Source organism: Pseudoliparis swirei, chromosome 9 (assembly GCF_029220125.1).
Source record: "Pseudoliparis swirei isolate HS2019 ecotype Mariana Trench chromosome 9, NWPU_hadal_v1, whole genome shotgun sequence".
Lineage (NCBI taxonomy): Eukaryota > Metazoa > Chordata > Actinopteri > Perciformes > Liparidae > Pseudoliparis > Pseudoliparis swirei.
Genome location: NC_079396.1, coordinates 23,578,109 through 23,601,828, shown reverse-complemented (window position 1 = coordinate 23,601,828; position 23,720 = coordinate 23,578,109). Strand labels below are relative to the sequence as shown.

Genomic DNA, 23,720 nt, shown 5'->3' with positions numbered 1-23,720 from the left:
AACCCGCCCACCCCTTCCCCAGATACCGTCCTTTGCCATTTTTTTCCACTGGCGCATTCTTATATATTTTTTCACACGTCTTGAGAGGAAGAAAAAGGGATTTCTTGGCTCTCCTTCATCCGACTGATCCACGGGGTCTCCGAGGCCGACCTCCAGGGGACCACACAGAGGCTGTTTGTTAAGCTGTTCTTTATCTCCTTCATAACGTCCTCCTCATCTCCTATTAAAGAGCCCAGAACCGTTGCCCTTGACTCACACACAACTCTTGTGTCTTTTGGTGGGTTGATTTACAGTTTAATTTAACAGCGACTGAACCCGGGAGGGGGCCCGCCGCCTGGTGCTGCCCGATGTCATATCAGAGGGGAACGTGTTGGAGGATTTGTGAATATGTGTGTGTGTGTGTGTGTGTGTGTGTGTTTATCTCTATGTGTGTGTTTGTGTGAGCTAGTGTGAGTGAGTAGGTGGCTGAACCAATTTGATTTTGTTCTTGCGTTGTTACTGTAAAGCTTTAGAAGGAGCATCTCTGGGGTCGCTGTGCGCAACAAGACCACGGGTGGAATTTTTTTCTCATAAATATAAAGAAGAAAAGCGGAGCGGAGAACGCCTGATGAATATGTTTACCGGGTTTTCACGCACCCTAATGAAATTTTTTTTTAAAAGAGATAATAAACCGTAAAAAAAAAGAAGACATTTCAGTCTCACTTCCCGGAACGCAAACAGGAAAACAAAAGCTCAAAATGCTTTTCTTGACGGAGAAACAATTTGTTTTGCACAGGAGATCGTGAAGAGGCTCCATTTCCTGGGGCTGATGAATGTAATTACATTGATCTGGCTAATTTCATTAGAGGAGGGGGATGGAGGGGGATGGAGTTCATACGGCATTTGTTATATGCGGTATTTGTTATATGCCAAGACGAGACTGTGTGAAGGAGCGAGGGGGCGGTCCGGCTTTTAGGGAGTGTGGATCGGTGAGGGGAAAAAATGAAAGCGGGACAAAGCACAAGGTCGTGGAGCCGTCCACGAAGCCCTCAAAGGGCCCGCAACACGCTCGCCGCTTCTCTCCGAGGCGCCCCGAGTCACACGCCACATGCAGAAGGAGGTCAAATCGCCTCTTTTTTTTTCCGTCGAAATGTTTCATTAATGATCCGAACATGTCGGGAGCGGGCGTGTTCCTCCGTCACCGAGACTCCATTAGAGCGACAATGGAAAGCACTCTCCGCTTCCTCTTCTCCCGCCCGTCCACCGATGACGTCATCAGTCAGGAATGCGTCCGGCTTCCCTCGGCGGTCGCCGGTTATTATCGACGGTTATTATTTATGATTTTAAATAAATGAACAGCCACATTTGAACATTTCCATTTAACGTTTTTTTTCGCGCGCCGGGGACGACGACCTCGTGCGCGAACAGGACGGGTAATATCTGAGATTATGGGAGGTTATTGTCATTTTTTTGGGGCGCAGTGATGCTTCGAGCTCAATGCAACACATCTCGGCTCAGCGAGTTTTACAATAATAAAATGTCATTAAAATGCTTCAATTATTAACATTTGATGGTATAAATAAAGTTATTACTAAAATTCATGGCACTCAAATAAACTACATTTAAAATAGAACTTCACACTTAAACGTGGGTGTATGCAATAAAATAAATCATAAAATTGTATTTTGTGCAAATACATCAATGCTGGTGTTAAAGAGTTCGGACAAAATGTATAAAATTGTGCTTTTCATGGTTGATAATGGCTCCAGACGCTAATCTAATGTTTTTTTAAATTTCAGATCATAATATTGCAAGTTTGGGACTTTGGGACTTGGGAATAAAAAGAACGCCAACAACCTCGAATCAGTGCACGGTGCGCTCGGTTTCATACCTCACTTTTTTTTTGTGGGAGGCTCAAACCTAGGAGTGTGTGTGTGTGTGTGTGTGTGTGTGAAGGTAGTCTTTGAATACAATCCCACAATGTCCTGCTGGTGGCGCTAGAGCAAAAGTCAGGAGCGCCGGCAAGTCGGTATCGGGATATTACATTTCAAGGTAATCCCGGCCGACCATCGCTGGCAGCCGTGCAGAGAGCTCGGCTTTAACAAAGAGCACCAGTGAAGCATCCAACTGAACATTTGGCACAAACTTATTTGCAAAGTCTCCAAACAGGAGTTACTTGTTCTGGAAGAAGAACTTGCAGCCCGGGGGTTAAGAAAGCAAATGTGAGCTTGTGTGAGTTCTTCGGGAGGTGAAAATCAAACAAAGAGCCAAGAGTTTAAACTATAGCCAGGATGTGTTCGCGAGTAAAACAAAGAGCGACCCGACTGTTTGCACCCCCCCCCCCACCAAAGAGGATGCCAAGGCCTCTCCTTCCTTTTCATTCCTCCCTCCTCATCCTCTAGAGGAGGTTCTTCTCTCATTTCTTCCCGTGGCTTGATTGTGTTGGTGGAGTATAGGTGTGTGTGTGTGTGTGTGTTGAGTTGTACGGCCGCCAAGGAAAAAGGAGCTTGCATAGAGCCACGAAAGCAAAATATGCCTGAGAAACCCGCGCGGTCGGTGCACATCCTGTCCGGTGGGCGTGTTCGATAGCTTCACACAGGTCGAGTGTTTTCACGGGCTGCATTCATGAAGCTCGGAGAACGAACGCCGCGCGGGTCACAGCGCTCCGCGTGGGCGGCGATGCCGTTTGCCCGGCGACCGGTTCTCTGGATGGGACCGCGATCCTTAAATACGTGCGTCCCCGATGTTCCCCGAGCTGCGGTTGCTTCTCCGGTGGACTCGGTTTGAAAGAAAAGAAACAAAAAAAAGCACCAAAAAAACACACACAAAACACACAAAAAACACACAAAAACACACAAAAACACACAAAACACACAAAAAACACAAAAAACACACAAAAAACACTACAAGATGGGATCCAGTTTTTTTTCTGCCTCAGCCTTTTCTCTTCTCTTTGTTTGGGGATAAAGGAGAAAGGCGAACAAAACCCCAAACAATATATATATACAAAAAGATAACCGCGCGGCACGTGAGCTCTGCCGATCCTTTGTTTGCTGCCTGAGTAAGACGAGTGATTTCTCTCCGCTCTGCTGATGCACGTGTATGTTTATTTGTGATTGAGTGTGTGTGCTTGTGAGCGCACGTCACAGCAGTGTGTGTGTGTGTGTGTGTGTGTAACGGTGCCGGTGTCGGCTGAAGGGAAGAGGCCGGGAAGTCTCTCAGACCTCAACACAAACACAGACGTGCCTCTAATCCTGGCCTATCCCTACATTCCCTCCCCCCCCCCCCACGTTTTTTTTTTTAAAGCTGCTACCCGATAAATAAATTGCCTACACCAAAATGACTGCAACAAATGACGTGTCAATGAAAGTGCGGGGCGTCAGAATGAACCTCTCTCTCTTCATATCACTCATCAAAGGGTTTCAGACAAGCAGACACTTATTAGTCAGTAATGTCTTGTGATTATTGAGGGATGCGGCCAAACTTTATTTAAATATCTGGCGTCTCGAAGACAAGACACTGACGGGAAGAAATTGTTCTTCCAAAGAAATATTCTCTTCTTCTTTCCAGCTCTCAAAAGTCCCGTCTTTTGCACACCAACGTTATCTCTGCTGTTTGACAGATATTCTCACCGGAAAAAAAATAATCGGCACGTCTTCTTGCTCCTCGGCTAAATTGTTGTTTCATCAGGGTTTTGTTCCCTTCCTCTTCCTTTCTGCTGACGGCTGTTCTAATAGAGGGTCAAGGGACTCGGGTGGAGGAGGAGGAGGAGGAGGAGGAGGCTACGTCGAGTCTTTATTTACCCGAGCGGAAGAAATCGATGTCTCTCCGCCGTGGGAGAAGTGTGCGGATCAATGGGAGGCTTCAAAAAGCCTCAGCGAGAGATCAATGTCCCTTTCATGCTATTGATGGCTGTCGCGCCGCTAAAGATAGAGCACGACCAAGAACATCTGTTTGTTGTGAAAAATGACTCGCCCCCCGCTCTTTGTTTTTTTTGTCTTTCTGGGTATTTTCCTCTCCCTCAACGTGTCTTTCTTTAAAAGACATTTTTATTTGGTCTCTTTGTTCAAAATTGTGCACAGCTGGGTCGGTGCTCTGTTTCATGTGCTTCATTAATACAAATGTAACGCGGCGGAATACTTGATGTGTCTTTCACTTCTTCCTTTCACTACTATTCATTCATCCCACGACACTTTGATTCATGCGCATGACATGCAGAGGGTCCGCTGACGTCTCTCTCTCGCTCCTAGCCGCTGTCCGTCACCGGCCGGGACGGAAACAATGGGAACGTCGAAGCCCGGCCGGCAAACCGGAATGCCGAGGCCGTCTGATGTTCGGCCACGGAGAGAGAGAGAGAGAGAGAGAGAGAGCCGCCGCCGCGGGCGACTCAGCGTTACGGCCGCCGAGCAATTATTTTCCGGAACCCGCCATTAATGAAGCTGTTGTTTTCACCGAGGGAGATCAAACCGATGCAAACGCTTCACCGCGGAGGAGCCGAAGAGGTTTACGACGGGAACAAATAATCCTTCCTCCCGAGCAACGGGGCAACGGAGGAGGCATCACCGCGCATCACTTCTCCAACCGCTCCGATGCAGCCGCCGGCCCCCGAGACGGACTCATTTACCGCGTTCGGCTGCACCACGATACGTCCAAATGTTCCCTTGAACCCCCCCCTCCTCCCCCTCCGTCCATCCCTCGGACTCTGCTTCATCTTCACGACGCACAGCGCCCCCGGCAACGATCCTCTCTTGAAAAGAAAAAGAGTTTGAGGATGACAACAACAAAAATCAACAACAAAAACAAATGAAAGGATCTTCAAGCGGCTCCTCCTTTGTTCCCCCCCCCCCCCGGGTGTCGGATCAAACCCCCGGTAGCTAAACAAAGAAGAGAAGCGGAAGAAAAAGGGAGAAAGACGAAGAAAAATGCTTCTTTTTGCACTATTTAAGACACAAAAGAGATATGAAGTGGGAGAGTTTTGTAAGGGCAGATACCCCAGATAAAGACACAAGGAAAGTGCTGGTCTCCTGGAATGATAATGTTGGATGCATTACTGCACACAGCACACACCTGAGCGTCTGGAGCGTTGAGCCAGGGACCTTCTGCTGTCACAGAGTCTCTGAGTCTGAAGCGCTCGGCGGCTCCGGCCCTTTGCTCGACAACTCAAGTACACAAACCGTTATTTATTCCTGTGTCTTTTTCTCCTCAGACGGGCTTGACCTCTAACCCCCCACGCACCATGTTGTGTTTATATGTTTGCACTCGTCGAGAGGAGCGTTGTTTTTTGCGGGAACTCTAATATGCAGCGACGGGAGTGAAATCTGGAATCCTAAATCGGGGACGGATTTATTGAATAACGATGAGCCGCCGGCCGCCGAGGCGTTACTATCGGTGTATTCCTGGTTCTTGAGACACGGATTGTAGTTGATTACCTTCGCATTGAAAATGTGGAAGGTTATGTTTTGATCGCCGCGTATTTATTTATTTATTTGTATGCGTGTTACTCGCATAACTCAAAACGTATTAAACAGAATCGCATGACATTTGGTGGGATGATTGGTTATTATCCGGGGACCATTTGATTAGATTTTGGGATCGATCAGGTCAAAGGTCAAGGTCATGAAAAGGTCAAACTGTTCTTAGAATCGCATGAAATTTGGTGGGATGATTGGTTATTATCCGGGGACCATTTGATTAGATTTTTGGATTGATCGGGTCAAAGGTCAAGGTCATGAAAAGATTAAAATCTTCTTTTTACCATAGCACGTCAATTTGTATCCAATTGGCATGCGACTAATGCCAACATGTTCATAATTCAACACCCAATCTTGTGATATGCGAAGGTATGCGCTCTACCGAGTGCCCGTTCTAGTTGTTCATGTCTCTATATGCTCTGATTCCTCCAGGCTTACAGCATCCATGTCCTTACTGGGGCGGGCGAGGGAGGGGGGGTTTAGTGGATCGGAGTACCGTCCAGCTCTTTTGTGCCAGGAAATATCGGCTTTTCACACTTTCTCTTCATCCGTCGCAGGGGACCCAAAAGTTATGGCATCGCTAAAGATTCCGCGACGGATCGTATCGTTACGAAGGAGGCGTTAAGATAGTGCTGAACTTCGGGCAACCTTTCTGGAACGGCCCACCCCCGATAAAGGAAGAGGGGAGGAAAAACAATCGCTCTTTTTCATTGGACGCCACGCGGCGGGAGAGCTGAGCTGCTTTAGCTGCCTTCCCCTGTGCCTGATGGGGAAACTCCAGGGGGCCAACGAGGGCTGTTTAAATACCCTGAGAAGCTGCGGGCTCTATTCACACACAGGGGAAGTCTTCTCTGAGGCGTGTGGGGAACAGACTGTTCTTCATCGCCCTCCGTCAGTGGGCGGAGGGACACTCGCGGAAAGACCCCCCATCAGCTGTATATTCAGAATTAAAAAACCGGTCACTTACGCTGACGAGCATCTGGGGGAACGGTCCTCGGGAGTTTTCGGCCACGTTGATTGGTGGAATCACCCAGTCCCTCTTCTGCCTCCGCAGACCCTTGGAGCTGTTGCGGCCGGACCCCGAGAACATGATGACAGGCGGCGGCGGCGGCGGCGGTGCTCGGGACGCCTCTTTCCTCTCCTTCCTCTCCGCGGCCTTCCCCTCTTCCTCTGTGACCTTTTAGAAACAACAGGGTTGGATATGCCGTTAATGACAACAGTGACCGGTCCGAGTGTTTTCGGGTCTCGGGGGAAAGAAACTCACAGGATGACAAGAAGAAAGAAAAACATCTCAATATCGTTCATAAACGGATATGTTCAAACATCTTCCTGACTGTTTTTTTTGTTTCTTGAGCGAACAGTAATCCTGTCATCACTGTGGCTGATGAGAATGCATGATGTTGCCATGGAAACAGAGTGCTCTGGATCCACCGATTCACTCGCCCGCTCGCCGGTTCGTGTCTCTGCTAATTGGATATTAAGAAGCTCGGCCAGCAGAACCAGGATGACTCAAACGGCCTCGTGCTCCGCTGCCGCTCACACACCGCGCGGAGAGCACGTTACGACGGGAGCAAAAGAGTGTGAACACACTCGAAGGTTTCAGGAACACGGCGCGGGGCCTTTGCGACAGCTTTAAAACACGACAGTGGATCGCCGTTACACGTGTGGATTCTTTCACAGGTCAAATGCCGTATGATGCATCGTACTCTGAATGTTAGCACTTGTCGGATAACCTGCAAGTGTTTTGTATTTTTACCCGCCATGAGAAGAAGAACAAAAAGACGATATTGTATCAAACAATATGTGTTTATTGAATTCGTTGGTGTTGTTTTTTTCTTTTCTTAATGTTTTGGCTCTCATTAAGTTTAATAACAGTGTTAAAAATGCATAATTAAATGCATTCATTTAAATTCTAATCTTTCTTAATATATATATATATGTATATATATACATATATATATAGATACATATATACATATATATATACATATATATATATATAAAAAGAAAAATAAGAAAGATTAGAATTTATATATTATATTTTTCTTAATATATATATATTAAGAAAAAAAAGAAAGATTAGAATTTAAATGAATGTTTATTAAAAAAAAATATATATATATATACACTTAAAGCAATAAGTTACGAGAGGCAGTACTGTTTCGTCAATAATGTGCTTAAAGGGTGTTGTTAGGCCCGACACGCAGCAAACCCATGAACAGGACTTTATTGACGATATACTGTAGTACTGCCTGGAGTACCTTATTGCTTTTATAATACAGTTGCGTGCAACATTATAAATAGTAAGTCATTAGCGAGCTGCCTTTCAGCCCAAAATAGTTGTCGCCACCAAACGTTGTGAATCCCATTTCAGTAGCCGAGAGAAGTCAGAATCTGTGAATTTCTTTCCAACTTTACCAAACTTTGTTTTGTCGTGTCCTTGAGGTCTACGGGTTTTTACAACGCCAACAAAAACTTGGTTTGTGGAAGCGAACATGCTTTATCAAACACACACATATAATAATATATAATATTATATATATATATATATATTAAATATTATATAATAATATATTATATAATAATATATTATGTAATAATATATTAAATATATATATATATATTAAATATTATATTATATATTATTATATGTGCGTGCTTTATCAAACACACACATATAATAATATATTATATAATATGTAATATATATAGTAGACTGTTGTGTGTAATGATGCTGAATAGGAGATTTTCAGAATGGTCCAAAAGTGAACAAAAGGCATATAATTAAAGTTTTAATTATTTTGTACCATATAAGGTGAATAGCTTAGCCATTAGGAAATTAATTCCAGTGAGAAAATATGAAATTAAATGCAATTCAAACCGCTCTCTTGGCAAGCCACATACAAACACACATCATCTGTTTTATTAATCCACACAATTCCCCCCGATGTGTCACGCTGTCCGCTTGATAAGCGGTTAACTGTGATATTGACCAACGCATAAAGTATACTGACACATAAGCAACACAAACAGTGTATTTAATGACGTCTGTTGGGCATCTCGTCTGGTTCATTCGGGGGCGGAGCACACGCACGGGACTTCTCCGTGAATCCTTTGGTGTCTGAGGGTTTGCGCGTGTGCAGATACCCGCGGAAGAGACCATAAACTATGGATTTTTGTCAACAGCGGGTATGAAGAGCCTATTATCTCACACTCCCGTCATACATATCCTCTCAAAGGCTCCTGTAACGTAATTCAGAATTGGCAGCCTGGAAGAACTTCTACAATAATACAATCCACAGTCTGCTATCGTTCTCTCCTTGAGGGAGACGTTTATTCACTGATCAAAAGCAAAGTACAAACGCTCACCAGCGATTGCGATCACACGGGGAGCTCTCCTCAACAAGTTGAGGCCAAAAACACACTCTCCTCCAAATTAAGGTTCAATCTTTTATACACAGATCTCGTCACAGGTACACTACCGTTCAAAAGTTTGGGGTCACTTAGGCCACATTTACACATAGCCGGGTATTTACAGAAACGGATATTTCTGCCCCTCCGTTTTCAAAAATAACGTCGTACACACAAGGTCGTTTTCAAAAAAGTTTCTGTTTATATGAACTCGATAACACGCCCGGGCGCCATCATAACTATGCCAAACCTGTAGTCGGCAGTGTAACGAGTAGGATAAAAGACATGCAAACCAATCAGAATTCTCAAAACCAACAACTACGAAAAACACGATCAAACTTCCTTTTCCTTTAGAGAGTAAATATGGCACGAGGTTCATTTGTATGGACAGACAGCGAAGTGGAGCTGCTGCTTTGAGTCGCCTTAGATTATAAGGCAAATAAAGCACTCGATAATGTGGATTGGGAATCATGCCAAACTAAATATAGGGATATGTTGGCATTGTTCTTAGAACAGTACCCGTCCCAGACCTCCGAGGAGTATCCTCATGTCAAGGAGGAAATAACTCGGGCGCACCTAAGCAAACTAACTGTAAACATCGGACGCTCACATGACGTGAAGCATTTTTAGTCGCATACAGTGACGTTTGACAACCTAAAACTCCGTTTGACCTAGTTCACACGCAAACACAAAAACTGAGTTTTCAGAAATCTCCACTTTGGCCGGAGTTTTTAGAAATGATCGTTTTCCGTGATAAAACCTCCGTTTTTGTGTTAATGAAAGGCCAAAACGCATGAAAATATATGCGTTTTCCCATCGTGTAAACGGGGTCTTAGAAATGTCTTTATTTTTCAAAGAAAAGCACTGTTTTTTCAATAAAGATAACATTAAATTAATCAAAAATACACACTATACATTGTTAATGTGGTAAATGACTATTCTAGGTGGAAACGTCTTCTAATGAAATATCTCCATAGGTGTATAGAGGCCCATTTCCATCAACTATCACTCCAGTGTTCTAATGGTACATTGTGTTTGCTAATCGCCTTAGAAGACTAATATCTGATTAGAAAACCCTTGTGCAATTATGCTAGCACAGCTGAAAACAGTTATGCTGGTGATATAAGCTATACAACTGGCCTTCCTTTGAGCTTGAAGTTTGAAGAACAAAATTAATACTTCAAATATTAATCATTATTTCTAACCTTGTCCATGTCTTGACTACATTTTATATTCATTTGATAAATAAAAGTGTGATTTTTCATGGAAGACAGGAAATTGTCTGGGTGACCCCAAACTTTTGAACGGTAGTGTACATATCCCACCCCCTGACCTCTTCTTGGCTCGAGTCTCTTATGAGAATTCACTCCCACCCCCGGGTGGGGGCTGTCTGTTGGCCGTGCGCCGTGTAAATACTGATAGCATGTGTGAAATGTAAAACACTGTTAGGCGTGTCGCTAGCCTTGAGCTGCAGACACAATATCTCTCTCTCCGGCCCATTTCTAGCGGCAAAGTGCCATCTCTTCTGATGTTTTGCCGGAACCCAGACATTACGGTCCCTTCAATAAATCAGATTATTATTAACACTCCCCTGCAGGCGAAGAGAAATGACCACCACAAACCCGTCTTTTTTGAAAGATGCTCAAATAAGGAACTTGAGAGGAGCCGAAGTTCCGTCTCCTCGTGAACATTAACATCGCCCATGAGTCAGAGGGGCTGCATCCAAACGCCGACGCGTTCACACACATCAGCCACGTCTAAGTGAACGACGACCTCACGCGAAGAAAAAAAAAAGATGCTGCAAAAGCAGGCGGGGCGGCGGACTGCAGGGACTCCGGCTTTCTTCCCAACACCAGTCCTTGAAAATAAGAGTAAGAGACCTTTTAATTGTGCACCCCAGGGCTGGCTGAGGCCCCCGAGAGCCGTTGAATCGATTCTCAATCCAGGTACGTATCGAGACGCTTCGGCGCAGTCGATGTCAAGGTTCCACGGCCTCCACCGTCTCAAGGCTACGACTCTTTTATTTTTAACGACCGGTGGGAAAGATGTCGAGGATCCGGTCACACACAACGACTGCTGAAGCATTGCATCAGTAGCATCCATCCCCCCCCCCCCCCCCCACACACACACACACTCCCCCTTCTCAGTGTGTTATTGTCTTCCTCCGCCTCTCCTCCCAGTCAGCGGGTCTTGACAGCTCGTCTCAGTAACGGTGATTCCTCGAGGAACTGGCTGACGCTGCACCAGCAGGTTAAACAGCAGCACGGAGTCCCGCCCCCGCCAACACATGTCACTCATTCAGGCATTTCATTCGTACAAGAAGGTGGTGTGATGACAACGATCGCAGCCTGTGCTTTGTTGTTATGTATACACAGGACAACAAATTCCCCAAAAGATAAAGAAGCAAAACTCGATCGTTAAAATGGATACAACTGCATATGCATTGCAGTAGAAAAGGTTATAAAAATAAAAAAAATGGCATCGAGCTAATATAATTATATATACAGGACTGTCTCAGAAAATTAGAATATTGTGATAAAGTTCTTTATTTTCTGTAATGCAATTAAAAAAACAAAAATGTCATGCATTCTGGATTCATTACAAATCAACTGAAATATTGCAAGCCTTTTATTCTGATTTATTGCTGATTATGTTACAGCTTAAGAAAACTCAAATATCCTATCTCTAAATATTAGAATATCATGAAAAGTATACTAGTAGGGTATTAAACAAATCACTTGAATTGTCTAATTAACTCGAAACACCTGCAAGGGTTTCCTGAGCCTTGACAAACACTCAGCTGTTATAAATCTTTTTTTTTACTTGGTCTGAGGAAATATTAAAATTTTATGAGATAGGATTTTAGAGTTTTCTTAAGCTGTAAGCCATAATCAGCAATATTAAAAGAATAAAAGGCTTGCAATATTTCAGTTGATTTGTAATGAATCCAGAATGCATGAAATTTTTTTTATTTTTTATTGCATTACAGAAAATAAAGAACTTCATCACAATATTCTAATTTTCTGAGACAGTCCTGTATATATGTTTTTATATATATACATATATGTATATATATATATGTATATATATAGATATGTATATATATATACATATCTATATATACAGTATATTAGTGCTGTGAAAAATAACGCGTTAACTCAGTTAATTCCATTACAGGTTTAACTAGTTTTTTTTTTTAACGCATTTAACGCATGCGCAGAATGAGCTTCCAATCCGTCTGTTGTTGGTCGTCGGGACGAAAAAAAGTCACTTGCAAAATGAGCTTCCAATCCACCACTTCAATCTGAACTCTGTCCGCTCTCATGCAGACGGTCTGTTCATCGGTAATGATCCTTCCGCAGGTTCACCTACGGAAACCTTGTTAGGACTTTTACTTCCTGTAGATCAGGGTCTCAACACGTCGATCGCGACCTGCCAGTCGATCGCGGCGTAGTGTCGGTAGATCGCATGACATTAAAAAGATTGGCCCGCCCCCTGACATGTTCTCTATAGCACGTCTTTGTTCTTTTATTAAACTAAACGTCTGTTGTTGATCGTATCTCCACAGCAGCATGTCATTTCTGTCTCTTCGCGTTGTGTTAACACTCATCGATCTCCGTCTGGCGCACCACAGAGCTCCGTGCGCGCGCATCGGGACCGAGCAAAACAAAAGTCACTTGTCAATCTGTCCACCTTTAGATTGTATCATGGTGGAGTTAATGGTTGACAAACAAGAGAAAAATGCTCTGTTTAAACATTCTGTTTAGGATGAAGATGTATTAATGTTCCATATGGAAGAAAACTGCTAAATAACTGCTGAGTTGCAGCACCATTGTATAGAAGAATGTATAAATGTATATATCCGTCTTTTGTCTTAAATCTCTATGTTCTCACAAAATATACCGAGAATATCGGTAATATGTGATTAATCATGATTAATCCACAAAAACCTGTGATTAATCCGATTAAAAATTTTAATCGTTTCACAGCCCTAATATATATATATGTATATATATGTATATTTATATATATATCTATATATATATACAGTATATATATATATAGTACTTTGTAATGTGAATCAAGAATAGTGAAATGTTCCAGCACCTGGTTCCCGCAGGTAAAACAAATAAAATAAAGCTAAAAATATGTTGATTTATGGGTAAAATGGATTAGATGCAGTCGAGCCGCTGGTCTGCTGTTTACATCTCTTTATGTTTATCTTTACCAGCAAAACTTAAGCAATCATGAATATTGTGATTAGACTTCTCTTTGCTGTTTTAAGGCGTCTGTTCTCATTGGCCGAGGGAGATTAAAGTCAATGTTTTTGATTGTGAGTCTTCTTGGTTTTGCTCAAATCGTCCCGGGAGTTGATTCATACGGTAGATAAACATAACTGTGAGTACACTACACGTCTCTCTGATGAACAGCTGGGTAAGGGTATAAAGACCCGAGCAGGGTGTGACGTTGACACCTTTATTACGGTACTCAAAGAGAAGAGAGAAAAATAAATGAATAGTAAACACTGGAGAGATGATGGAAGAAGAAGAGAGAAAAAAAACCATTCAGTTTCATTACAGGCCGAGAGTGAGGAGCACACAGTGTGTGTGGGCGGGAGGGTTCTCATGTCACGAGTACGAGAACAATCTGGTCTCGTGAATTTGGTGAGCATGAGAGAGAGAGAGAGAGGTTCAATCAGACATGTACATTATGATAGGGTTGTGTTTTTTTATTTCCTCTTCCAATTCTTCTTTTTTTTAATCCTACCTCTGAGCAACAGGCAGCCTTACAGTCGGCATTGTGAGAACAAATAGAAATAAAAAGACAACAGGGCTTTAGAGCCGCAGGATGCCGATGGCTTCTGGCACATATTGAAAGTTTAGGGTCTCGGTACAATGCGGTCTATAAAAAAAGTGTTTCCTCTTTATCTCTCGGCTCCTGCCTGGTCCGCGGGGCCCTCAGAGGGCCGGGCTGGTGTCTGCCAGCGGAAACAATTCTTTCAAGGCTGACTTCATTAGACGGCACGCCCAAGAGAAAAGCTTTTACGGCTGCTTTAAAGGAAATGTGTCAGGTAACCCGGCATATGGCGGTGTGTGTGTGTGTGTGTGGGTGGGGAGGGGCGTGGGAGTTGGGTTAGATGGGTGGGGGGGGGAGGTGGGGCACGGGCGAAGTTGTCATGTTTGGTTTCATCAACCGGGCGCTACATTTCAATATTGCAATATTAACCCCCGAAATGACATGATCATGGGTTTTATTTGATTTTGGTGAAGTCAGAGCAATCTATATATATATACATATATATATATATGTATATATATGAAAATGTTTAATCTCGATTAACTATATCGAAAATAAAACTATTCATTCATAATAACTATTTCCTATTTTCTTTTTTTCTCTCTCTCGTGATACGCAGATACGCAACGATGATTCATGGGTAACATGTATGATGATGTCGTCCGATGTCAAATCTCTATTATTTCATCTTTGACCTCTCTCTAAATAGCCAAAGTAACTCTACCTGCAACCAAATAGCCAAATTCACTTTACCTAATAGTATGTGTATGTGTTTAATAACTAGTGAATATGACCCCTCAAAATAAGATGCATTCAGAGCCGATAGAAAGACGGGATTAGCTGCTCTCTCTGGGCATTAGGCGTAAACACATCTGGATTGTACCGCGAATTGTTGACAATTTAAATACTTTTTTTTAGGTTCCCAGCCCAAGAATGCAACCCAAGTATTACATTTAGTGGGAAAAATGCTCCACTATGTTGAACCAGCTCGTCGCTGATGTGTTTGGTACCGGGCAATGGAACAAGCTGTACCGGGTCTGTAGGAGGCAACAGCTGCCTGCATCTGGAAACAATGCGGATGAGAACCAGAAGAGTAAAGTTGTGGGCTGTATGGCCAAAACAAAGGTTTATAAAAGTGCTCCAGCTCAAAGTGATAATTCTGGGTCTCGACAAGAGCCACCTTTTACATAACATTTTATTTTGTGAATGTAGAAAAAATGAATATACTTTAAATTAATTTACTGTAATAAACTGTTCTAAAAGTAACCTCAAAGTTGGTAAAAGAAATAAATAAAATGGTCTTTGTTGGTGAGATTGTTTTGTCAACTTCTATTTCTCTGGTCAAGATTGAACTTTGAACAACACACGATTACTTATAGTCGAGTAAAATTGTTCAATAAAATGTACTATGTGCAAACTATGAATTTATGACAAAAGAGAGAAGCCTCAAATGATTTCTCTCTCCAACTATTATATTAGTTGAGCAGCAGCTCCTCTTTTGGCCACTAGGGGAGCTAAAAACCCTCCTGAAACATATATTTTTGGGGCTGTTTCAGGAGGGTTTTAGCTCCCTAAATCTCTCAACCTGTGCAGCTTGCTCTCACACTCACGTGGGGTTGACTGCAGGGGATGGCTGCCCCACATACCCACCAGCGTGGTGGGGCGAGACATGTTTTGGGGATGGATTGAGAGGATGGGTGGGAGGGGTGTGGGAGGGGGGGGGAGAAGAGGGATGACAGAAACAGATGTGGCTACCCCATCCCCTCCCCTCGCCTAAATAAGTCATGCTCCAAATCCTTTTATCTACACGTTCTAACAGGTACTAGTGAGTTCCCAGAGGAGAGAGGTAGAATATAAGAAAAAAAGACAGAGGGAGAAGAAGAAGAAGAAGAAGGAGAAGAAGAAGACATAGAAACAGACGGAGATGGAGAAAGGGCAGCAAAAGGCTTAAGTGGGCTTTTTTCTGGAGTCGTGGTGTATTTCTGATCAAACCCAACGACTCGTTGTTATTCACACGGTGAGAGAGAACGTACACAGGTAAAAGGTGATGAAACTGATTTTAAAAAAACTGGTTGAGCGGAGATGTCAGCGCACTCGTTCAAAACTATTACGAAAGAGGAGGGGGGGGGGAGAGGAGGTAAAAGGAGTCGTCAGAAGTTTTTTTCCGGCAGTTTCGGGGATTTCCGAAACGGTACGAGCGTCTTTATTTCCCCTCGATCCGTCAGGTACGATCTACAGGCTCCGGTCGGGACGCTGCAATTACAAAAATCGTACGAAAAAAATGTGCGTCATCCCCACTTGATTCGACATGATCTCTCGTTAAAAAAAAGAAAGAAAGAAAGAAAACCACGCGTGACACACGCCAGCGCGACGTGAGCAGGAGTCACCGGGTGTGAAACGGTACGCGGCCCTCCCTCCCAGCCCCGGGTGCCGTAGCCAGCAGGCGGTGGTCCCGGCTCTCCCCCCCCCCCCCTGCCCTCCGTGTCACTGCCTCCCTAAAAAACCCTGCACGCTTTGATATCAAAAGTCCAAAATGTGTTATGAGTTGTGATTAACTCGTCATCTGAAGATCTCTGTTTACATATCTGACGCATAGGTGCGAGGATGCTTGTCTGTGTATCTGGTTTTGTGTTGCAATAAAGTGCAAATGCAAATTAAAGTTGAATTAAGTCACAGGATTTGCACCTTTTTGTCATTTTTGGGTTTTTTCTGCCAACCTATAATGCACCACAAGTGTTGAGATCCCATGCAAAGTCACGTGAATGGTTGCGTTTGACTCGAATGGCGATGAAGGTGAATTTGCCTCCTTCGTGATGTTATGAACCCAGACACGAGGCGTTAGATGGTCCGACGTGTGTGGAATGCAAACTAGTGGTTATTTCATCCACGGTGAATGGCGGAAATTATCACTGTTTCCACGGAGTAAAGCCACGGAGATAAGCCACGCCCCTGTAAGGCGCAAATGAAGAGAATGACGCGAAGAAACCAAAACTAGTCAAGTGAGTAAAGTTTGGTCTGCACGCATCATTAAGCCTTATTAAGCCTTATTAAGCACTATAAACAATATGAATGAATGAATGAATGAATGAATGAATGAATGATCTTTATTTGTCATTGTGCAAAGGAACAACGAAATTTAGATGCAATCCCAAGGTGCTAATAGGACAATAGACAATATAAAAACAACAAGACAATATAAACAAGACAATATAAAAACCAGAATGAATCATAAATAGACATAGGGGAACTATACATAAGTATAAATGAGATCTATGGATGTAAATATAAATATAAAAATAAGTATAATAAACTACGTATGTAAACTAGGCATATTTCTTAGTGTAAACCTAAGTTTTTTATTGCACGAATTCCTCATATTGAACGGGATGCGACATTTGACTCTCTAAAAACTTAGCAGCGTTTAGTGCGCTTATGGCCCTCGGAAAGAAGCTGAACTTAAGTCTGTTGGTCCGGGTATACATAGTCTTGAAGCGCCTGCCTGAGCGCAGCCGTACAAAGTGTTCGTTGCCCGGGTGAGATGGATCCTTGAGGATCTTGACTGCCTTCTTAAGGCAGCGAGAGCTGTACAGTTCTTGCAGGGAGGGGAGGGGGCACCCGATGATCTTCTGGGCCGAGTTGACGACCCTCTGAACCACGATAAACAATATAAACCACTATAAACAATATAAACCACGATAAACAATATAAACCACTATAACACACTATAAACAATATAAACCACTATAAACAATATAAACCACTATAACACACTATAAACAATATAAACCACTATAACACACTATAAACAATATAAACCACTATAACACACTATAAACAATATAAACCACTATAAACAATATAAACCACTATAAACAATATAAACCACTATAAACAATATAAACCACTATAAACAATATAAACCTACTATAAACAATATAAACCACTATAACACACTATAAACAATATAAACCACTATAACACACTATAAACAATATAAACCACTATAAACAATATAAACCACTATAACACACTATAAACAATATAGACCACTATAAACAATATAAACCACTATAAACAATATAAACCACTATAAACAATATAAACCTACTATAAACAATAATATATAACAATATAAACCACTATAAACAATATAAACCACTATAAACAATATAAACCACGATAAACAATATAAATCACTATAAACAATATAAACAATATAAACCACTATAAACAATATAAACCACTATGAACAATATAAACCACTATAAACAATATAAACCACTATAAACAATATAAACCACTATAACACACTATAAACAATATAAACCACTATAAACAATATAAACCACTATAAACAATATAAACCACTATAAACAATATAAACCACTATAAACAATATAAACCTACTATAAACAATATAAACCACTATAACACACTATAAACAATATAAACCACTATAAACAATATAAACCACTATAAACAATATAAACCACTATAAACAATATAAACCACTATAACACACTATAAACAATATAAACCACTATAAACAATATAAACCACTATAAACAATATAAACCACTATAAACAATATAAACCACTATGAACAATATAAACCACTATAAACAATATAAACCACTATAAACAATATAAACCACAATAAACAATATAAACCAATGTAACACACTATAAACAATATAAACCACTATAAACAATATAAACCACTATAAACAATATAAACCTACTATAAACAATATAAACCACTATAAACAATATAAACCAATGTAACACACTATAAACAATATAAACCACTATAAACAATATAAACCACTATAAACAATATAAACCACTATAAACAATATAAACCTACTATAAACAATATAAACCACTATAACTCACGATAAAGCACGATGCTATAGACCGCTGTAGACCGCGCTGTAAACACTGACATATCGTCTACTTTAAAGTTTCCACGTGGTTCCGTATCCACCCAGCGCCCGGCGTCGTGTGTGTGTGGCCACGTGATGGACACAGTCACAGAGTCACAACCCTCGCTCTGCTTCGCGCTGCGCTTTCTCCTCCACCGACTCCTGGGAAACAAATCATCTGGCTCTTCAGCTGCTGCACGCTCCGCTACGTTCACCAGATAGTCGCCAACTCTTTTTTTTCTTCTTCTTCTTCTTCATTTTCTTCTTCTGGTTGCTGGGAGGCAGTGTGTGTTTGTGTGTGTGTGTGCGTGTGTGTGTGTGTGTGTGTGTGTTATGGCTCCTCAAGAGCTTCATTACTGAACGGCACGATGAGAGCAGCGGGACCGAATCGAAGCTTCGGTGGGGGGGGGGGGGGGGGCTGGTACTGGATTTCTGTGAGCTACGTCATTACCGGACACATCGAGCGTTAACCTTCGCGTCTATTACTTTTGGGCCGCCACAGAACTTAAGCACGTTTAAAAATAACCCCCGTTTTGCCTCCTGGTCAGTCATCGTGTCTCGGCTGGATCCGACCCCTCGCCGGCCTCCCTCCTCCGGCGCGACATGTCTCGGATCGCGCTGTGGCAGTGACCCCACGATCGTGTGTGTTTTCGCCACCTAATCCCATCTTTGATCATCGTATCTGGCCTCGCGGTCCTGAGCTCAGTCCTCACCTGACCTCTGACGCCTCGCAAATGGAGGCGAAAAAGCCAGCGACCCCCGGGGTATCCGAGGCACAGGATGTTTTTCCAATAACAGCTTATGGCTGAGGGGGATCATACTCTCCCCCTGTGGCAGCGTGATTCTATCACTTGGAGCCATGTACCATCTCTCTCTCTCTCTCTCAAACCCCGAGGAGTTTTGACCTGATTCTTGGCTGTTGCTGTCACCAGACCGCTGGAGAAAATTTGATAGGAAGATGAAAACTCTTTGGCATGATAATTGAACATTTTGAAGCATGACATTATTTGCCTGTGCTCGTGCTCAGCGGGAGTAGAAACTCACCTCATTTCCATTTTGCAGACGCGATGGCGGGTCAATTAGGGCCAGTTGGACCACGGTCTCCCAGACGTGCGCGTGTTGACCGCTCGCCGTCAGTTTAAACTGGACCGGCTCGTCCAGGCCGGCCCCCTCTCCCCGGGCAAAGATGGACCCATCTGTCCGCACGCTGAAGTCCGGGTCACTGCTCTGGAAAACCACGGCTTCATTCCCCACGCAGTCGTCGAACTCCACTGTGGAGGAGAGAATTTAGAGATTTAATTCACCATTCATAGAAGCCTGTAGTTCCTCGTCATGTAGCAGCTGAATCAAACACACACACACACACACACACACATAGGGAGAGAGACAGTGGCGTTTCCGTAGTTACAATCGGCCCCTGTTCACACAGTTATGAGCAGGCGGCGACCTCCGGGTCCTAAAAGTGAAGCCTATGTGCATTCACTCGACTGGCCACCAGGGGGCCAAAATAAGTCAGATTGTAAAGAAGAAAGAGAAAAGGTCTCTACTTCTCCCTCATTACCTTCGCATTGAAAATGCGGAAGGTTATGTTTTGATCGGCGTGTATTTATTTATTTATTTGTATGCGTGTTACTCGCATAACTCGACAAGTATTGAACGGAATCGCATGAAATTTGGTGGGATGATTGGTTATTATCCGGGGACCATTTGATACGATTTTGGGATTGATCGGGTCAAAGGTCAAGGTCAAGGTCATGAAAAGGTCAAAATCTTCTTTTTACCATAGCACGGCCAATTTCTATCCAATTGGCATGCAACTAATGCCAAAATGTTCATAATTCAATGCCCAATCTTGTGATATGCGAAGGTATGCGCTCTACCGAGTGCCCATTCTAGTTAAACATTGTAAACGTGAGTTCATGGTCTCAATCTCTCGTTCCGTCTTCTTCAATGCAGCACGATGTTCATTTAGAAGAAGAAACAACCTGCCACGTGATACTTTTACCGATAATTAAGCGGAATATCTCGTCGGCAACTGCTCCATTCACAGAGAAGTAGACCTGTGGTGATAATATAAGTAAAACTGCTGACCTTTAAAAGAACTGCATAGCACAAAGAAAACTAAATGATAGACGCATTCAAAGTGCCATTGTTTTGCATAAACAGCATATATTTATATCTGCATGAATAAAACAAACACAAGTTGTGCTCTCCTGTCAAGAAATATGGATTCCACGAGTGTTGTGGCATTTTAACCGCACTGTGCTTTTTTCTCCCCGACTGACAACAACACTTCTGAGCTTTTAATCTGAAGGCCAAATTGCTGCATTTCTCGTCGTACTCCAGTTTTCTCTGGCAGCCAAACTCGGCGCTCAGCCACAAGGTCACCGCGAGGTCACTGTGAATGCGCTCTCGTCCTCTTTCTTTTTCGAAACTTTGTGGGGTTTTTTACGCCGAGATGAGAGATAAACCGGTGACGTACGAGAAGCACAGACACTCGACATGTCACGTGACTAACTCCCTGGGAAATATAATATCTTGAGGCCTTCTGAAGATCTTCGAAAAAGAGGAAAGTTAAAACCTTTAACAGTTTTTACAGTCAACTTAGAATAGAGGGCGGATGAATGAGCAGCAGACAGTATTTTGTATATAGTGTCACATCAAATGAATTGTATTTATAGAACCATACAAACACAGAGTATGCATTTAGATAAGGGGATGTTTTGGATTGACACAACATATGTCTCTAAACTCGTATATATTCACTGTTGAGACTCCGCCCACTCCTCCTCCCCACCGCCATCTGCCTGATGGATCGAGGAGGTCTCCATCGTGGAATATGCCTACTATGAACTATTCATACACTCTGTCACATTCATTGAATGTATTTAAAATCTAAATCTGTCCTTCTGGTCACATGACATCTATTGCACCTGTCCATCCTGGAGAGGGATCCTCCTCTGTTGCTCTCCTGAAGGTTTCTTCCCTTTTTCTCCCCCTGAAGGGTTATTTGGGAGTTTTTCCTGATCCGATGTGAGGTCAAAGGTCAGGGATGTCTATGTGTACAGATTGTAAAGCACTCCGAGACTAATTTGTAATTTGTGAAATTGGGCTATACAAATAAACTGAATTGAATTGGATATATGAATGAATGTTTCACAATAAAATGCGCTAGGGCAGTGTAGACTTTTGCGTGAAGTCTATTTTGGTTATAACGGTTGTTTTAATTAATATCCAACAAAGATGCAGAGCAAACAGGGCTCTGACTGCAGCGAGAGAGAGAGGAAAAAATATATGTACTTTCAAACTGAAAAGGAAATGAACCGAAAAGAGCAATTTGTGAGAGACGGAGCCTCTGAACATGGAAACGGTGGCTAATATGCAGCAAATGAGCTTGAAACCCGAAACTGCTCCTTATCCACCTCCTTCATAACGGAACATTAAGTGCAATGAAAATAAGTATACTTCTAACAAGAACACAAACAGAGGGAGGCCGAGACGGGGACGAGTTGCGTGTTCTCCTGGGGTCGACGTGAAACGCTTCTTCCGCATCTTTTTCTGAGCGCGGCGAGGAGCTTTCGGCCGCTCTCGTGTCCGATCCGAGACGAGAGGACGAGTCACAGACGAGGGGAACCCGGAGCGGCCTCCCGTCCTCGTCTCCTTCCTTTCCTCGCCCGCGGCCTTTCCTCACGGGGATAACGACGTCTAGACGGGCGTATCGGGAGGAAAACCCTGAGCCGGAGGCCGTAGACTTCTGTTTCCCACGTCTCGACGGCAGCCGGGACGAGGCTTCCGTTACCGAGAGGAAACCCACGACGAAATACAGACTTTTTTTCTGTTCCTCCCGGTCCCCTAAATACGTCTCCGATCAAGTCAGAACCCAAAGCGAGATGTCCAAGCCAGCCACACAGAGCGGAGTCAGAGGGGACAGCTCTTCAACGCCACTGAGTGGAGCAGGTGGGGAGACGGATGACACCAATCCGGATGCCTCCCGCTCTTCATCGAATAGTTTCGAACGTTTTCTACCGCGAACAAAACTGTCGAAAGAACGACCACTGACCGGAGGACCCAGCCGACAAGAACGCTCACGCCCGCCTGTCGTTCCCTTTACGGCTGGCTCTTCCGGAAGATTTTCCGAGACTCTTCAATTGCAGAGCCTTTCTGGTACAGTGGTCTAGAAACGAACTATCATTGGCATTGGATTTCATAGAGAGAGATGGGCGCATTTTGACCACTCATCCCTGCTACGGAGGCCAGCAGAAGACTGTTTCAAATCGCCAGATGGAATGTTCCGCCGCGGACGCCTTCATGACAGGACTTTTTCGCGATAAAGGACCAGCTGGCTCCATTGGAACACCCTCGGGAGGAGAATCATCAATGCTCATCGCGCCATCGATATCCAGCAACCTTCGAAAGAGGGAGCGCCGACGAAACCGACCGAAAGTTGTTATTTATTCCCCAAAATCGCCGGAGGGTCGCGCCGCCAGCTGAGGATTTCCAGCTCATGTTACGGACCATCTGCCTTACGGGCCGCTTGTTGTTCACAGTTACCATTATTTTGGGGTTTCTTGGCTGAAGATCAGTAAGAAGGGGGTAAAACTTTCGCAACCTGTTAATGCATTGATCTCTTACAGCCCCCCCCCCAAGGGGAGACTTTACTTCGATTCGAGACCTGAGAGAACAGCAATGGATATTATCCCCCTTTCTTCCTCCAGCCGGAGCGGGATTCTTTTTGTGGAAAAGAAAACGGGTCTCTGAGACCTGCATAGACTACAGTCCACTAAATGAGAATAAGAAAGGGGATGATGATTTTCTCCCAGACGCTAAATCTCATGTTAACCATGTCCGCCAGGTTTTGCAGAAATAATCATATCCAAATGGATCCTGCGAAAGTCAGTGCAGTATCTTCAACCCCCCCCGGATCTTCTCGCAACTTCTCAGAGATAGATTCACATCAGCTGCATCCATGTGCTTACCTGGCGAAAAGTGACAACGGCAGAGCGGAATTAAAGCCTGCCGGAATGGAGACACTGGCTAGAGGGTGCAGAGCAACTGTTTTTAGTCTGGACAGATCACAAGAATCTAGAATATATAAGAAGGCTAAAGCGCCTCAACTCCCGCCAGGCCAGGTGGACAC

General features: G+C 43.4%; 1 protein-coding gene across 1 annotated transcript in view; it reads right to left on the bottom strand.

Annotated features, from left to right (window-relative positions):
• LOC130199287 (cadherin-4-like) overlaps nucleotides 1–23,720 on the bottom strand; it is a 244,516-nt gene that overhangs the window by 62,201 nt on the left and 158,595 nt on the right. Inside the window, exons 4-5 of the mRNA XM_056422646.1 lie at nucleotides 19,628–19,854; nucleotides 6,418–6,627 (exon numbers count right to left, since the gene is read on the bottom strand). Of these exons, the coding sequence (XP_056278621.1) occupies nucleotides 6,418–6,627; nucleotides 19,628–19,854 (437 nt within the window). The remainder of the gene's footprint in view (nucleotides 1–6,417; nucleotides 6,628–19,627; nucleotides 19,855–23,720) is intronic.